At 37.5% G+C, this 19,984-nt stretch overlaps 1 protein-coding gene across 6 annotated transcripts in view; it reads left to right on the top strand.

Annotated features, from left to right (window-relative positions):
* The window catches only part of LOC131439274 (sodium channel protein 60E), a 615,309-nt gene that overhangs the window by 521,466 nt on the left and 73,859 nt on the right, over positions 1 to 19,984 (top strand). For all 6 annotated transcript variants that reach the window (XM_058610093.1, XM_058610088.1, XM_058610092.1 and 3 more), the window contains exon 9: positions 8,823 to 8,950. In XM_058610093.1, the coding sequence (XP_058466076.1) occupies positions 8,823 to 8,950 (128 nt within the window). The remainder of the gene's footprint in view (positions 1 to 8,822; positions 8,951 to 19,984) is intronic.

The raw sequence follows: 19,984 nt of genomic DNA, 5'->3' as shown, positions 1-19,984 counted from the left end.
AAATGGCATCTGTATTTTTAGACATTAAAGGAGCATTTGATTCAGTTTCCATTGATGTTCTTTCAGACAAGCTCCACCAACATGGACTTCCAGCGGTTATAAATAATTATTTGCACAACCTTTTGTCAGAGAAGTGCATGTATTTTTCACATGGCGATTTGGCAACATTCAGAATTAGCTACATGGGTCTCCCGCAAGGCTCATGCCTCAGTCCGCTCCTCTATAATTTTTACGTAAATGACATTGACAGCTGTCTAGTAACCCCATGTACACTAAGACAATTGGCAGATGATGGCGTGGTTTCAGTTACTGGACCCAAAGCTATTGATCTGCATAAACCATTGCAAGATACCTTAGATAACTTGTCCGATTGGGCTGTTCATCTTGGTATCGAATTCTCTGCGGAGAAAACAGAGTTAGTCGTCTTTTCAAGAAAGCATGATCCCGCGCAGCTTCAGCTCCATATGATGGGAAGAATGATCCAACAGGTTTTAACTTTTAAATACCTCGGGGTGTGGTTCGATTCCAAATGCACGTGGGGAGGACACATTAGGTTTCTGATAACAAAATGCCAACAAAGAGTAAATTTTCTTCGAACAATAACAGGATCTTGGTGGGGTTCTCATCCGCAAGATCTAATAAAATTGTATCAAACAACGATACTTTCAGTGATGGAATATGGATGCGTTTGTTTTCGTTCCGCTGCAAACTCTCATATTATCAAACTTGAGCGAATTCAGTACCGTTGTTTGCGAATTGCCTTAGGCTGCATGCATTCGACACATACAATGAGTCTTGAAGTTCTAGCGGGAGTTCTTCCATTAAAAGATCGATTTTGGGAGCTTTCATCACGCCTGCTAATAAGATGTGAGGTGCTGAATCCCATGCTAATTAATAATTTCGAACGACTAGTCGAGCTTCGATCTCAAACAAAATTTATGACAGTATATTTTAACCATATGTCACAGGAAATCAACCCTTCAAGATATCTTCCTATCCGTGTCAGCATCCTAAGTGCCCCTGACTCAACTTTATTTTTCGATACATCCATGCAGCGTGAAGTGCGTGGAATCCCGGATCATCTACGCTCGACGGAAATCCCAAAAATATTTTCAAGTAAGTTCAGGCATATTGACTCTGAGAAAATGTTTTATACGGACGGATCGCGAATTGAAGAAGCGACAGGGTTTGGTATGTTCAACAATAATGTTTCGGCCTCATTTAGGCTTCAAGAACCTGCATCTGTTTATATAGCAGAGCTAGCAGCAGTTCATTATAGTTTGAGTGTAATCGTCACATTATCTCCAAACCATTATTTCCTCTTCACAGATAGTCTGAGTGCAATTGAAGCCATTCGCTCAAACGCTGCTGGCAAAAATGAACCGTTTTTCCTGGGCAAAATAAAACAGTGCCTGAACGACATATTGAACAATAATTATCTAATCACTATAGTCTGGGTCCCGGCTCATTGCTCCATTCCTGGCAATGAAAGAGCCGATATTTTAGCCAAACGTGGTGCTATTGAGGGTGAAATTTATGAGCGACCGATTGCTTTCAACGAATTCTATAGCTCGTCTCGCCAAAGAACACTTGCCAGCTGGCAAGCATCTTGGGATAGAGATGATCTGGGTCGGTGGATGCACTCAATTATTCCGAAAATATCGACAAAGGCATGGTTCAGGGGACTGGATGTGAGTAGGGACTTCATTCGTGTGATGTCCAGACTCATGTCCAATCACTACACGTTAGATGCACATCTCCTTCGAATTGGGCTCTCCGAGACTAATCATTGTGCTTGTGGCGAAGGTTATCGAGATATTGATCATGTCGTTTGGACATGCGTGGAGTATCGTGATGTCAGATCTCAACTAATAAATTCTTTGCGTACCCAAGGTAGACTATCCAATATCCCAGTTCGAGACATTCTTGCTTGTCGTGACCTTTCATACATGAAACTTATTTATCATTTCATAAAGAAAATTGGAGTTTCAATTTAATAAAGGCCCCTTTTAAGACTTAGTTCTGATCCCAGCTGCGTCCATGAGTTCAACCAATAGCTAAATTAGAATAAAAATAATGTAATGATACAAACAAACTCGAAACAGTTTATGAAATTATTAACAAAATGTCTGAAAATAACAGCTTATTTTATAATTTATAGAAGTTAATCGTTTGGTTCAAATAATATTTCCGAGTAGATTTCATAGTTAATGACGAGTTACCTAAGATGATATTTAAGCTATAAGAGAATATGTTTTAATAAATGCAAAACGTTGTGACTATGTTAGAATTAAATTAGGATAAGAATATTATGTAAAAGTGATGCTACGGCGAAGAAAAACTTATGTAACTGCCTTAAGAAATAAACGTATTTATGGAAAAAAAATATACAGCTCCTGAGGTGGATTTAACTGACTTCGGCTACACCGATTTTTGAATTCCGGTTCCTTATGGTACCATACAAAATTGGTGAGTTTTATTCGATTCCAGCTTCCGATTGTGGAATTACTGGGTAATGAGTTTTTAAAATTCAAACCGATATAGAAGAAGACAATACCAAAAAGCTTTAAAGTTGAATTCAAAGCTATTGCAATTTATTCGTGATATTAATTTATGGCCATACGAATCGTTTTCGTTTATGCTGGTTCTTGAATACCGGTTTTGGAAGTACCGTAAATAACATATCATGGAATGTTCAATGGATTATTACACTTCAAATTCGATTCGATTAGCAGTTTCGACATTACAGGGTAATGAGTGAATAGAACTTTAAATTACCCCTTGAAACGACGGTCATTAAATGTCATGAGTTTAGTTCTCACCGAAAAATATTCATGCAAAAAACACATGCGGATGATAAAAAAAAGGTATCATCTCACTGCTAGGTGGATAAGGCACGTTTTTTTAACAAATTCAGCTGAATTGAGAAAAATAATTGAAAAGAGTTATGAACAATGATTTTGTATGAACCCACAGGTCCAATTTCCAATGTGTTCCAGATAATAAACTGACATTTGTAAGTGTCATCAATTAGTAGAAGTTACTTTATAGAGGCGCTAATGAGTACTCGCGTTTGAACTTACATACAACCATGCGTGCAAAATCCTACAATAATTACATTGAAACTCATTTCTACCTATTTTTTTTGAGAAGAAATCACTCATTGTCGAGCTCTTCTATAAGGTACCCATAATTATCAGGAATCAGGAATCAGAACAAATTGGCTCAAATGGCACGTTCCCCTTGATATTTGGAGATTTGTGCCTTGCCATCAATATGTTTTTAGCATCATTTTCCCGATATATAAGAGGGAAGGATTGAAAGGAAATGGTAAGGGTTGGACTAGGAGGATGGGAAAAATTGACGACACAAAAACACATAAAAGCAGAAGTAAATTCTGCACCCCTAAGGGATGCTGAACAATCTGCTGAGGATCACATTTAGTGGAAGCAGAAGGAAATTCTGAACCTCTACGAGGTCCCGAACAGTCTGCTGTTAATAAAACCTCCAACCCCCGAGAGGATTTAGAGATCTTACAAAAGCGACACCATTCTGCACTCCCGGAAGAATGCAGAACGACTCGCAGTATGTACGAGCAGAAGTAAATTCGGTACCCCCCAAAAGGATGCCAAACAATCTGCTAAACCCTATTTAAGGTGAATACAGAAGAGATTCATTCACTCCAGGAAGAACGATGAACCCTTCTGACTATAGCTCCTTACCACATTGGGTGAGAAACGAGAGAATATCCTTCAATTTTAGCTCCGCATACACAGACTCAACCATGTATGGAGAACCAAAAACCCGGATACGTAGCTGCGTCAATGCGGGACAGTTACATATCAGATGATATGAAGTACCATAATCGCATTTACACAAATCACACGAATAATACTCAGCACGTTGAATAGTAGCCATGTAATAATTGAGTTTGCAATGTCCAGTCAGAGCTCTGACCAGAATACTTCAATGATACTTGGAGAAATGCAGTAGACACTTTGACATTTTCAGATTTAAATCTGGTAGAAATGCTTTTGTCTGAGCGCAAGTTTGCAAGCTGCGCCAGTAGCTGGCATGTTTGGATGCAGCCCAAGAACGTATCTTGTGCTTTATCCAACTAGTTGAAAGTGGTAATGCTGGTTCAGGACCAACGAAATCATTCGTTGCACCAGCTCTAGCCAACTCATCAGCCCATTCATTTCCAGTAATACCAGAATGGCCGGGTACCCATAAGAAGTAAACAGCATTTGAAATGCTGAGGTCTTCAATTTGAGTTCGACATGCGATCACTTGATTCGACCGTGAGTCATTCGAACTGAGTGCTTTTAAGGCTGCCTGACTGTCGGAACAAAAATAAATACGTTTACCACAGATCCTCTGCTGAAGAGCCGATTGTACTCCACACAGAATTACGTAGATTTCTGCTTGGAACACAGTACAGTATCTACCAAGTGAATGAGACTGCTCCAGCCTCATTTCACGACAGTAGACACCAGCACCAGCACGACCATTCAACAGAGAACCGTCCGTAAAACAAACTATGTGTTCATCAAGTTGTCGTTCCAGACAACCAGACAACCATTCCTAACGAAGAGGATAGCTCACATTGAATGTTTTAAAAGGAAAACTGCATGTGAGAGTTAGGTCACTAGGAGCGAGTAAATACTCTTCCCACGTAACCATTTGAGACCACAAGCGAGTGTGGCTGGTAGCATAATCTAATGGTTTACTGTTCCAAAGCCCTGTAACCCTAAGACAGTATGCACAAGATAATGCTTCTTGTTTTAGGAACACATGTAGTGGTTTAATGCACAGTAGCGCCTCTAGAGCAGCATTAGGAGTTGTCGTGAATGCTCCTGTCATCGCCATTTGGACCATCCTTTGGAGATGATTTAGCTTTGACTGAACTGTCGCGACTTCTCCTTCCTGCCTCCATACAAGACATCCATATGCTAAAATTGGCCTAACAATAGTTGTGTAGATCCAATGAATATATCTGGGTTTGAGTCCCCATGATTTTCCAAAAGCTCGTCTGCATTGGCCGAAAGCCATGCAAGCTCCTTCAATCCTGAAGTCAATGTGAGCAGACCAATTCAGTTTTGAGTCAAGAATAACCCCGACGTATTTAACTTGATCGACCACAGTGACCTCTGAACCAAAGAACTGCAACGGACGAGCTCTTGTGATTATCCTACGATGAGTGAAAAGCACCATTGATGTTTTGCCTGGATTTACAGATAATCCAACTTGGCAACACCATTGTTCAACAGATCGCAGGGCTTGCTGCATTAAATCAAAGAGAGTGTTAATGCTTATACCGGTCATCAATATATGATAATCGTCGGCAAAACCATAAGTCGGAAATCCAAGGTTATTAAGTTTCCTTAACAAACCATCAGCGACTAGGTTTCATAAAAGTGGGGATAGTACACCACCTTGAGGAAAAACCCAAGCTATTCCGTTTACGACTGCAATGTTTAACCTCCTGCAGCCATTCAGCCATCGCCACGGAAATACACCTTGACTTAGGAGTTCCTATTTTTGTGGCCTTTTACGACATGGAACAGGAAACCAGTGGATCAATTCTTGGTAAAAAATAATTCCGCCGGATGCCACACGGCTCACCTGTTTGGTGGACTTATACCACCGGTACAGGTGGACCGTAGCGTTATTCTTAGCCAGTTGGGAAACCGCTACCGACACTACACGGCTATCTAGGCTGCTCAGAGAGGGAAGTTAACATTGATGGTCAACTTCCATGGATGGCCGAGCAGGTCGTTATCTCAAACTTTGAGTTGATCGGTAAAAATAAGCAGCGTGCTTTGTTATGGCATAACACTTGGACTAAACTTACATTTACCTAAATTTTGTGGTCATCACTCGTTACCAAATATTGGGGAGATGCACTTTAGTTGATTTTTGGTAGATTTTAACCTAAAATGAGGTTGCGGTTAGTAAAAGTGTATATTTGTAAATAAATGTCACGTGAAGTCTTGACAAACTTTTTTTTAGAAATTTGAATATATATTCTATTTTTTCTAATTTGAATATATATTCTGAATAATATTTTGAATTATTAGACTGATTTACGTCAGTGCATAACAGTTTATGTTGAACTGTAACTGTTACGCTACATGCAATTAAACATAAAGCGCAAGGTAGACCTAAAGTTATTGCTAAGTGCAAAGTCCTTCCTGACGTGCCGAACGAAATTAAGTTTCGACTAATACTGGCCGATTTAGATGGTCATTTAGGAATCAACTTTGTTTTGTGCTTGGACACATAACCAGTTTCATTATCTCTCAGACTCTTCACTGCATAACAGTTTATGTTGAACTGCGAAGCGATTTATGTTAAACAGAAAAATATGTTTGTTCGGGTCGGGTCGGGTACGGGTGCCGATTTTTTCATTTTCAACGGGTACGGGTTTAAAAATTTGGTCGAGATTTGGGATTTTCTTCTGGTTTTGGGACTTTTTTTCGGGTTCGGGTAAAGTTTTTTATTTTCGATCGGGTATTTCACACAAATTTATATTCAAGAACATGTAAAGTTGTGTGATTTGAAAAATTAAAGGCTCGAATTCGAATAAAATTAAAAAAAAAAAAACGCCGATAGCAGCAGCGCGACTTTAACCGAGAAACATTAGATCACAAAGCACATCGACTACTCGACGACTGAACCACAGAAGCACATATCTGCCTATTGAATAGTTGATACGTATAAATCCATGCATCAGCACTTGGTAGTCGAGTGCAAATTACACTCGGAGCCTGTAAAATTCTGTACGAGTGGAATATTGCGTCATTTGAAAAATTAAGTATGTAGTTATGAATTGTATCGCCTGTAGAATAATGTCACCTGTAACATTTTTATTTTCTTTCTGTGTAGTTTTGTAATAGTTTTGACACAGAAAACACATTCTTGGGTGAGTAACCATTTTGTCGAACTATTGCAGTTGTGATCATCATTATATCCCAAACAAACAAAAGTTCGGATAAAAGGGACTGAATTAGATTAGGCAGCCTGTTTCTTGAGAAGTTATCCACACCTTGAAGTTCACATTCTCGAATATTTGTGGGTGGGGAATTTTTGTAATAGACAATGGAAATTTATTATTGTTCCGAAATGGCCGTAAACTACAAAGTATAGCGAACACAAGTTTTGCACTGCTTTGAGGAGAATTTAGCTTGAATATCTGTTTTCTATGATATTGATTTTTGCTTAACATATGACCATCTTTCAGAACTTACCAAAACTTGAATGAAAAATTAATATGGCTTATTTAATTACTTGAAGATTCTCTACTTTAATTAACATTACGTATGTAACATTACATCAACTGACTAAATGTATTCGAAGCATGCACCAGCTGTTCCTGTTTGTGCAATTACACATACATTCAGGATAGTCGAAACAACAAATCAAGTGCTAGTTCAGTACTGAGCAGAGATGCCAGATATTTTCATATAAAATCTGTATTACCCTGAATAAAAATTTGTATATATCAGTATTCATAATTAAATCGAAATTCTTGAAATAAAATAATGTTGGAAGAATGTTATTGAAACATTTAATGGTTTCAGAATTAGGAATTCAATGAGCGTTCAATACTCATATCGTCATAACTCACTCTAAAAGGACGAAATTAAATATATGTAAATATTGTCATCGCCAATCGGAATAAACAAAACATAATTTCTATTGCATATATTTTCAAAATGTTGACTTCGTAAGCTCACGTGGGGTTTCTGCGCATTACGTGCAACCTTAAGTCATGTCATTCAACTCTCAGTCTAACAATTATGTTTCGTGATGCTCGATTCAAATTTGCCTAAGCTTCAACTATTAATATTGTTGTAATTCAGGGCTATCAACTAATTTTACAATTTTCTGATGAATTCATGATTCGCCCATTGATTACGAAACTTTTATCTCGTCACTGCTACCAAAGAGAGCTCAGATAAAAAAGTTTATTTTCCTTATTTTGTGGAATCTGTAGAATTCGTATTGAATTTGAAAAATCTGAAAAGTCTGCATGCGCATGTAAAAATCTGTATAATACAAAATAAATCTATATAAATGGCATCTCTGGTACTGAGGCTGTTTCATTTTCTGCTAGAACCATGTAAAAACGTTGGCTTAGTTTGTGATAACGGTTTGTATCGTTTTCAAAGGTCAGGCAGTCATTCACAAACATTTTGTGTCAAAGGCTAGATATCTGTTTTCTGTGGCTTTCCTTTGCGTAACCTTCACCGTACATTGCTTGAATAAATAATCACACTATACTAAATGAATCCGGCAATATGACAGCACTGGTAAAAGCTAAAACATCACGGTCACTCAAGTTTTTGAATAGAATGACCGGGAATGTGAATACTTTATCTCTAAAATTTAGCCTTGAGCTTGAACGAATCCCTAAACCAGCTGCCCTGAAGCCGCCATCAGTCAATAACACAGTTCACTGAATAATTTAGGTGACAAATTAGTCCATATTTGCAGCCACTGAAGCTGCCACTGTGGTGCACCATCACTTTTGCAAACGCCCCCAGGCGGCTAACTCAAAACAGGACGTACCGTACATTCCCGGCAGCAGGCATATCCTATGTAATATGCAAAATATCCATGAGTGAACTTCTCTGTTTGATTGCCACTCTCCCACCGGGATGTTCCGGTGGAAAATAACATCGGTTAGGTTCGACTGAATCCATTCCAGTTCCCACTGCTACCAGCTGATCCCGACGAACATTTATGTAGTAATTTGTGCGGCCAGTTTGCCCTCTGTAACAGCAATTAAAATTTCATTTTTCATTCTCTGTTTCCAGAATACACGTGCCTCTGTGTGGGCGAGAATCCGAACCACGGATACACCAATTTCGACAACTTCATGTGGTCAATGTTAACAACCTTCCAGCTGATTACGCTCGACTATTGGGAGAATGTATATAATATGGTAAGTTGAGTTTGCCAACGAGTTTACCTTAACACTCTTCACATCCGACAGAATTGTTCACCGGTCTTTATTCGAATTCGGATACGGAATAGAATTTTGTTTACTCACTCAAGATTTGTGTACCAAACTTCATGGAAACATTTCTAATTGCCATCACATGAATATTCATTGATTAATTCCTCAAACAACATCAACAACTCACACACACAAGCAAATATTTACTTATCACACATCGAGTAATAAGGAATGATCTGAATATATACTGCACTGCTTTCGGACAAATAGAGCTCCTTTGCAATTGAGCTAGCCTCGGAAGATGAAAATTCTAATGTAATATTGAATATAATTGCAAATACAACGGTTTCAACATTTTTGTATGGAGTACAGGAAACCCTGGTTCACTGCTCTGGATCTACGCACGGAAAGAACCTACATGACGATTACGGAGCATCCTTTTTCTCCAAATGTTTGACAATGTACTGGGTATAATTTATCTCCCAACAATCGCCCAAATTTCTATTACAATCACAGCAGCTCCAAAACAAAACAACCAACGCCAATTTATTTGGGTCGTACATTGAACAACCCCCGAATATAGCGCTCGAAATTACCCCACATGATATGTGCCAAATAAATCCTTTCATAATAGCTCATAACGGCTCCCTGCAAACGCACCGAATATTGAATACGTACATAGTCTAGAGCTATTGCAGTATGCATAGGCACATGACCGCCATGGCCGAATAATTGAAAATCGTTTTAAATCCCCAAATTGTTTTTGGTAATTAGTTGGAATTTTCTTTGCGGTGGCATAAATCGTTTTCATCACTATGCAATCGAATGATAAATTGCATGTGCCCAAATATCTCGCATGACCACAAAAAGGGGACTAATTTTGCTCGTGCGGTGTAACGTGCCCAGTAATAGAATTATACCGGTTTAGAGTTTAACTGCTAAATATGGCTAATGAATGGTGGTTTAATCACAAACGAATTTCCAGACATGACAGTCACGATCTTTTTTTGGTGCACATCTACGGTCCTCCGTGAAACTGGCACCAATGGTGATAAATTGGTTACACTGCTAAGTTCCCATCATACATTCATAATGCAAATGTCAAACCGTGAGAACCCTTTCGATTCGGTAGCTCATTTGTATATATTGAGATTTTATGGCACACTTTGGTTGAAATGGTAACAATGCAATTAATCTCGCGCTCCACCAAACGGTGAGTGCGGTCATTTCAGAAGGTACCGGGAACGAACCACATTTTTCAAAAATATTTATAAGCACATACATGTCTTTATTATTTATCTTTGGTTTAATCTTGCACAGTGGCGTACCGAGGAAATTTGGCGCCCGGGGCAAAATAAGAGATTTGCCGCCCCCATCGTTGGTTTAGTGAGCAAAACAAAAACAAAGCTGAACCAAATACAAATAATAATACCCCTAGGTCCCATACAAACTCATCTCCAATGTTTGGTTCATAGATTGAGCAAGTTAGCCTAGCCTAATTTACTGTTTGGAGCTGACAGAATAACCGTGAAGAAATATAAAGTATCTGGCAACGAAATCACGGAAGACCGTAGTTGCTACGACACGAATTTAGTGTGTTTGTTTTTATTTAGGGAAATAAGCTGTTTTTCGCCATGGTCGATTTGGACGAAGGATCTGATGTAAAGGAAAACCGAAACCGGCGGATACTATGGATATTCAGCGAGTACCTATTTCGGCGGAAGTGATCGACAAATAGATACCGGAGCGAACCGATATTCAAATACAAATATTCTGCCCTCCGAATTATTCAACGATGGCTGTTCTGATGCTAACCGCATTCGTTGAAGGATACTTGTACTTGCGACGCAATAACTTGGACTTTTTGTACGATAAACCAATGTGGGGATTTCTGACGGTTATTTTCTGCCATGTAATGGTTTCGGGTCAAATGTGGAATCATATCAGAAATCCAACGTTTGTTCGCAAGGACTAAAACGGCGGTATTAAACAGTATTTGTATTTGGTTTGATACCTCTTCGACCAGTAGAATAATTGCGAGCAAACCTCGTCAAAAATTGCTTGCTTGAAACGCTTTAGAAACCCCGAAAATATAATTCAATTTGTTTTTCTTTACATAACTTCGATTCTAGTGTATTCAATCTTGTACAAAACCGTTTCGTGTCGGTACTGACCCGGATAATTGTGTTCCCAAGTTTGGTATTTGAAAAAAATGCGAAAAGGAAAGAAGCGAAGGAGAAAATAGAGCGTCAAACACCTCCTGTGCTTGTTACATTGATTAGAAAACTGTACCCAACAACAATAGAAATACAATTACACTTTAGAACAACTACAAATAAAGTTCTCACGAAATCCGTATAAACGGAACATCTGTAACACTAGACATGTAACCAATTCATAAAACTTTACAACTTTTTCAAATCTAGCTTTAGGAAATTTTATCGAAAAAATCATCCACGATCTTGAAAAAAGGCGGGTGGGTAATGTCAGAGACATAACTGGATGTCGTGAATACGAAAACAACTGACATGTTCCTTAACACTTCCGAATATCAATTAGTTGATCAATTGTATGAATTATGCAAGCATTCCCCTTTGCACATTTTTCGCAAAAACAAAGAAGGCTTCACTTTTTGTTGAGAGGCTTGTTTCTACCTGATTTCGTTTGTAGCTTTTTCACTAATTGGCGGTCCTAACGGCTATAAAAATAGCCGCATTCAGAATTTCAATGTTGATTATTTCATTTCAGATTTGCATAATTTATTGAAACAAACTATCAATATGCTGAAGGGACTCGTTTCTAGCATTCAGAAAGGTCAAATTGCGTAATTCTCTACGACATTAAACTCTGGAACATTTTTCGCAAAAACAAAGAAGGCTTCACTTGATCTCGTTTACTGTGAGTTTCACACAGCGAAATGTGCACAAATCTAACCAAACTGTTCTAGATTTGCAGTAAACTGAGGATATTTCCCTACGATTTGCGAACAACAAATCCTAATAGTTCTTTAGAAAACTTTTAGAGCCATTAGAACGGCTGATTTTGTGCAATGCTCTCCACCGTTGTTTTTTCACTAATGCTAATGACTGGCAGCTGTGACGTAATCGCTCTTGTCGAAAGCGAAACTAATTGTGCAGACGACACAAAACACATTTCGGTACTAACATGTGATTAGGGCATATCGTGCGATATGCCCTTTTGAAAGTTACGAAAAATAATGCTCATTACTCAAGTTTTAAACATGAAATTCAAGTATATTGCGCACAATTTCGTAGATTGGGCTTCTATCTACGAGATTATATCGATTATTGTGTAAATGGTGGTTGTAGAACCGAGCAATGAGCATTATATTTTGTAACATTCGCAGGGGCCTATCGTGCGATATGCCCTAATCACATGGTACTACCGATTTGCTCGCAGTGGCGATACAATCCAAACTAATTCAAGTTTTGTTGAGAGGCTTGTTTCTACCTGTTTTCGTGTGTAGCCTTTTCACTAATGGGCGGTCCTAACGGCTATAAAAATAGCCGCATACAGAATTTTAATGTCGATTATATCATTTCGGATTTGCATAATTTATTGAAAGAAACTATCAATATGCTGTAGAGATTCGTTTCCAGCATTCAGAAGAGTCAAATTGCCTAATTCTCTACGACATTAAACTCTGAAACATTTTTCGCGAAAAAAGGCTTCACTTGATCTCGATTACTGTGAATTTCACACAGCGAAAAGTGCACAAATCTAAGCAAACTGTTCTTGATTTGCAGTAAACTGAGGATATTTCCCCACGATTTGCGAACAACGAATCCTAATAGTTCTTTAGAAAACTTTTAGAGCCATTAGAACGGCTGATTTTGTGCAATGCTCTCCACCGTTGTTTTTTTTTTCCAATGCTAATGACTGGCAGCTGTGACGTAATCGCTCTTGTCCAAAGCGAAACTAGCTGTGCAGACGACACAAAACACATCTGCTCGCAGTGGCAATAGAATCCAAACTGATTGAATTTTTGTTAAGAGATTTCCTTTTATGTGATTTCGTTTGTAGCTTTTTCACTAAAGGGCGGTCCTAACGGCTATAAAAATAGCCGCATACAGAATTTTAATGACGATTATTTCATTTCGGATTTGCATAATTCATTGAAAGAAACTATCAATATGTTGTAGGGATTCGTTTCTAGCATTCACAAGGACCAAATTGAGGAACTCACTGCGATATTCACCACTTTTCGGAACATTTTTCCCGGACGATTTGTTGTACAGCAGCAGATATTTTGTTCTCTTCCTTAGAACGCGTTCTGATTGGCTGGTGTTGACATGGATCAAATGAGACAGGTTTTTCAATAGTGTACTATTGAAATACTTCAATGCTTTTGCTATACACGTTTAAATTGAAAAATTTCGATTCTATTGGTAGTTAGATTATATAAATCCTTTCACAGATCACTGAGTTATGAGCTTTAAAAATACGAGAAAGGCAAACGCGCCTTATGAATTATCCTCTTTGATACTCGTTTATACCAAACATTTCAGAAAAGTTTAATTTTGAATTATTTGAGACCATGTCACAAAACTGAAAATTTTATCATAAAATTGTGATCATATTTCCGATAGCATGTCGCAAGAATTATGTTGATTCATTAGATACAACAATAGATATTCACGATCAAAAACTTATCACTCTCTCAGAGGGTAAATTTTGAAAAGGCACCCCATAGTAAAGTAAGTCGTATTCACGACAAAAATTAAAAACCGTTGTTTATGAGCATAATAAACAGTCTCTATGGTGAATCATTTTCCAGTCATCAGAGTTGCCAGTTTTATATAAAATTCAATAAGGTACTCCGTCACTCTGACAGTGTACACTGACAGTGTACCTCATAGCGAAAAATGTGTCCACGAAAATTCATCGGAGTATTCCGTATTATAATTTGTATTTGGCTGAACTCCATCTCCGGAAAGCTGACTTTGGCGATCAAAAAAAAAGATCCCAAGGATTACTTTGTCGCCACCCTAAAATTGTTGCGCCCGAGGCGAATGCCCCCTTCCTTCCAAAATGGTAGTGAATTTTGCAACTTTTTTTTCTTCGCTTCCAAAATGCATCTATACTGAAGAATGACTTATTGATGACAAACATATTATACCATACTATTAAATAATACTAAATAAATAGTTTTTTAGTAGATTTAGATGGAGATTCTACTGTGGGCAAAAAATGGCGGGTGGGTAATGTCAGAGACATAGCTGGATGTCGTGAATACGAATAAAATTGGCACCCTTCCTTCACACTTCCAAATATCAGTTAGTTGATCGATTGTGTGAATTGTACAAGCATTCCCCTTTTTCACTACTAGATTTTAACCCATTATGCCCTAGCGTATGATATATCATACGCAAAATTTCCTATACTTTAATGCATGTTTACTTTAGAAGTTTATTACCTAACAGCTTTACTAGAGCACTAGGTGATAGTTTACACTTCTAATTTCCTTGTATATTAAACTTGTTTTCAAGTGCCAACGTTGTATTTGTATTATAACCTTGGAAAGTTCTTACAAATCACCAAGGAAAAGTAAGCAACATATTCGTGTGAATCTTATGTTCGAAACTTCCATCTTTTGACAAACCATTGCCAAAGGTTCAAATTAGTTATTTCAGAAGCGAAATTCGAAAAATATATGTTAAACAATAAAAAAATGTTGTTAACATTTTAACGTATGATATATCATACGGTGGAATAATACAGTAGTATTTTTTTCCAAAGCATATCGTTAACCGATGAACTCGAGCATCAAAATGTTATGATTAGTTGAAGTCTTTCGGAAATCTCTTGCCATCAGCAAATCAAATTCATTTTGTTTTATCTTCGCAATGTGGAATATTCAAAAACATGGCTGCTAAAAGTGTGATAAGGATAGGGACCCTTTAAGTTTTGAAGAACACGTGAATATGGAGTAGAACGCTAACTTAGAAAAGTAAGTATGAATACCTCCAAAACTTGTTATGCATCGGAAACACTATCAAATGATCTTATGATACTCCCAACAAATCGTACAAATATCTCAAATATGATACAAATACAAATAGGTAATCCATTTTCTTAACAATGAAGAAATGGAAACAAGTGAAGTTATGTTTTTTCTTATTTTCGATTAGACAGATTTTAACCTTAAATTCATTCACCACTTCGGGCCAGAGAAACCTTCTGACCCTGTGTGCGGGGTTGGGAATCGAACCCAGGTATGCTGATTGAAAGGCATCGACAAATGAAGTTGTTTAATGCAGCTTACACTACAATATATACAAATAATTATATTTTCAATAACAATCCGCTAAAAACCGAAACGAAGATATATTTTGAACAAAATGCACCAAATATTTCTATTTATATTGTGCCTTCATCTCCGATAGTACTTCTACCGGTACTATTTGAAAGAAATTGAATCGCATATAAATACCACTCTCAAAATATAAGCATTTCTCTTATAATTTTGTTGCTACTGTATTGTTCCAGCGTATGATATTACATACATAGGATAATTTAGTTTGGAGAAGATTTTTAATAGGGATTTAGCATTTCCCAACATCTTCAACACAAAATATGATGGTATTGATGATATCTGCTCATTTGGTTCAAATTTGGGAACCCCTGGGTTAAAACGATGCACCTACACTAAAGTACGGATAAGTTACATCAAACATTCTGATACAGAATTAGACATTACGAAGTAATTTTAATAGTCCTTTAACTTTTTGATTAATTAATTATTTAATAAAACAATAGGAATAGTGTTCACAACTGATTGCAATCCTCCAATAAAGAAAGCATTAATTCGCTGGGTTGATCAATGATACAATAGGCCTATGATATGAAAAGTATGAAATATAACATATCTATATTGATGTTCATAGCAAATACGAGATCAATACATGTGCTTCCAAGCTTGTAAAGGAGCAGATTTCATCATCATGAATTTAATATTATCTTGTTTTAAAACATCTATATTGAAATAAATTACGAGAATAAAGAAATGGGGCGTACTTGATTTCTTTTTTTTTTATTTAAAAGATGTTGTGTTCAGGCCTATATGCGTACAAACTTTACGTGGCCGATTGAGCCGATTATTTAAATAAAAGATTTGTTTTGTATTGGATCTCGTTGTCACTCTTTTTCTAGGGGGAGAGGGGCTTCCATTTCCCTCCTGCGAGGATTGGGGGGCACTTTGTTCGTGGTTCGTCTCGTCATCCATTGCCACATCGATGGTATTGTTGTCGATTTCCGTCTTCTTTTCGTTGCTAGTTGCTGTAGATGCGCCTTGTTGTACATTGGTTGCAGTTGCTGGTTGGTTGGAGGGTAAGTTGCTAACTGCAGCTGGTATACTTCGTTCTGTAGGGGATACTGATGGTTTCGTCGAAGGGGATGTTTCATTGTTGTTGGTGGCTGTCACAGGTGTACTGGGGTTGCTTGGGGTGGGGTGAAGGAAGCACCGTTGTCCTTTGGTGTAGTTGCCTCCTTGTTCAGTTTATCGCATGGCTTTCCGTAGTGAACAGCTTTTTGACAATATTGACATGTGGCCATCTGATTGTCATAGGTAACAAGTGATTTGCACGGGATTCTTGTATCCTGACCGAAAGTCACATAAGAAGGTATAGGCCTCTTCAAGCGCATGCGTAACAAACGTACGCCATTTAGAATACGGGGAAAAAAGTTCTTCCACTTTTCTTTTTCGATAGAGAGAATCTCTCCGTATTGGGACATAGTTTTGTGAATATAAGGATCGGTGGCGCTTGAGGGAAGATCATGCACACGCACTTCTATAGCACTATCTTCCATATATACTGGAATGTTGTACTCATTGTTCTCGTGATCCACATAGTGCACATTGTTATTGTCTTTTGCGAATTGAATTGCATCCAACTCTTCATAAAACTGGATGTAAACCAGCGATGCCATATCGTGCGCTTTAAATTTCCGTATTCCATCTTGTGCTGTGGTGGGAGAGGAGAAAAAATCTGTATAAATCCGTATAACTTATTTTACATCTATTATATCTTTTTTATATCAATTGTTGCATATTTTATGTAAGGGCGTTTTTTAGGTTTTAAGGACATTTTTATTTTATTCGAAAAAATTACATGGTTGTGTACCAAAGATAAATAATAAAGACATGTCCTTGCTTATAAATATTATTAAAAAATGTGGATCGTTTCCTTCTGAAATGACCGCACTCACCGCTTGGTGGTTAATAGCATTGTTATCATTTCAACCAAAGTGTGCCATAAAATCTCAATATATAAATGTGCTACCGAATCGAAAGGGTTCTCACGGTTTGACATTTGCATTATGAATGTATGATGGGAACTCAGCAGTGCAACCAATGTATCACCATTGGTGCCAGTTTCACGGAGGACCGTAGATGTGCGCTAAAAAAAGATCGTGACTGTCATGTCTGGAAATTCGTTTGTGTGTGTACGATACACGACCGATCATGGTGACATTAAAATGCAATTTTCCAACTCTCCCATTAAAAGGTTTAAATTTTGAAAAATAAACAAATAATTGTGGAACAACCAGTGAAGGCCTTTTTTCCAAATTTACAAAAAAAGTAACAAAGGTTTCTTATCTAAAAAGTATTGGCATTACTTTCCTTATGTGGAATTTGGCCTTTCTTTTTCAACAGACTTCGCAGCCGATTCATATAGCGTAACAGAATCATTACATGGCTATTACTACGATCCTACTGACACTATGAACCCTTCCAGGTCGGGGCTCGAACATACGACAACTGGCTTGTAAGACCAGCGCACTATGCATTGAACCGCCAACCCGGGTTTCTTATCTACTATTCATTATTTCTACGATTTGGTCTCAATTTTTCTTTCATTTGTTTTCTAGATATAATTAGATCAATTTTGTCGTGAATACGACTTACTTTACTATGGGGTGCCTTTTCAAAATTTACCCTCTGAGAGAGTGATAAGTTTTTGATCGTGAATATCTATTGTTGTATCTAATGAATCAACATAATTCTTGCGACATGCTATCGGAAATATGATCACAATTTTATGATAAAATTTTCAGTTTTGTGACATGGTCTCAAATAATTCAAAATTAAACTTTTCTGAAATGTTTGGTATAAACGAGTATCAAAGAGGATAATTCATAAGGCGCGTTTGCCTTTCTCGTATTTTTAAAGCTCATAACTCAGTGATCTGTGAAAGGATTTATATAATCTAACTACCAATAGAATCGAAATTTTTCAATTTAAACGTGTATAGCAAAAGCATTGAAGTATTTCAATAGTACACTATTGAAAAACCTGTCTCATTTGATCCATGTCAACACCAGCCAATCAGAACGCGTTCTAAGGAAGAGAACAAAATATCTGCTGCTGTACAACAAATCGTCCGGGAAAAATGTTCCGAAAAGTGGTGAATATCGCAGTGAGTTCCTCAATTTGGTCCTTGTGAATGCTAGAAACGAATCCCTACAACATATTGATAGTTTCTTTCAATGAATTATGCAAATCCGAAATGAAATAATCGTCATTAAAATTCTGTATGCGGCTATTTTTATAGCCATTAGGACCGCCCTTTAGTGAAAAGGCTACAAACGAAATCACATAAAAGGAAATCTCTTAACAAAAATTCAATCAGTTTGGATTCTATTGCCACTGCGAGCAGATGTGTTTTGTGTCGTCTGCACAGCTAGTTTCGCTTTGGACAAGAGCGATTACGTCACAGCTGCCAGTCATTAGCATTGGAAAAAAAAACAACGGTGGAGAGCATTGCACAAAATCAGCCGTTCTAATGGCTCTAAAAGTTTTCTAAAGAACTATTAGGATTCGTTGTTCGCAAATCGTGGGGAAATATCCTCAGTTTACTGCAAATCAAGAACAGTTTGCTTAGATTTGTGCACTTTTCGCTGTGTGAAATTCACAGTAATCGAGATCAAGTGAAGCCTTTTTTCGCGAAAAATGTTTCAGAGTTTAATGTCGTAGAGAATTAGGCAATTTGACTCTTCTGAATGCTGGAAACGAATCTCTACAGCATATTGATAGTTTCTTTCAATAAATTATGCAAATCCGAAATGATATAATCGACATTAAAATTCTGTATGCGGCTATTTTTATAGCCGTTAGGACCGCCCATTAGTGAAAAGGCTACACACGAAAACAGGTAGAAACAAGCCTCTCAACAAAACTTGAATTAGTTTGGATTGTATCGCCACTGCGAGCAAATCGGTAGTACCATGTGATTAGGGCATATCGCACGATAGGCCCCTGCGAATGTTACAAAATATAATGCTCATTGCTCGGTTCTACAACCACCATTTACACAATAATCGATATAATCTCGTAGATAGAAGCCCAATCTACGAAATTGTGCGCAATATACTTGAATTTCATGTTTAAAACTTGAGTAATGAGCATTATTTTTCGTAACTTTCAAAAGGGCATATCGCACGATATGCCCTAATCACATGTTAGTACCGAAATGTGTTTTGTGTCGTCTGCACAATTAGTTTCGCTTTCGACAAGAGCGATTACGTCACAGCTGCCAGTCATTAGCATTAGTGAAAAAACAACGGTGGAGAGCATTGCACAAAATCAGCCGTTCTAATGGCTCTAAAAGTTTTCTAAAGAACTATTAGGATTTGTTGTTCGCAAATCGTAGGGAAATATCCTCAGTTTACTGCAAATCTAGAACAGTTTGGTTAGATTTGTGCACATTTCGCTGTGTGAAACTCACAGTAAACGAGATCAAGTGAAGCCTTCTTTGTTTTTGCGAAAAATGTTCCAGAGTTTAATGTCGTAGAGAATTACGCAATTTGACCTTTCTGAATGCTAGAAACGAGTCCCTTCAGCATATTGATAGTTTGTTTCAATAAATTATGCAAATCTGAAATGAAATAATCAACATTGAAATTCTGAATGCGGCTATTTTTATAGCCGTTAGGACCGCCAATTAGTGAAAAAGCTACAAACGAAATCAGGTAGAAACAAGCCTCTCAACAAAAAGT

This window comes from Malaya genurostris, chromosome 3 (genome assembly GCF_030247185.1).
Source record: "Malaya genurostris strain Urasoe2022 chromosome 3, Malgen_1.1, whole genome shotgun sequence".
Taxonomy (NCBI): Eukaryota; Metazoa; Arthropoda; class Insecta; order Diptera; family Culicidae; genus Malaya; species Malaya genurostris.
Note: the sequence above shows the minus strand (reverse complement) of the source record. Positions and strands in the feature narration are given on the sequence as shown.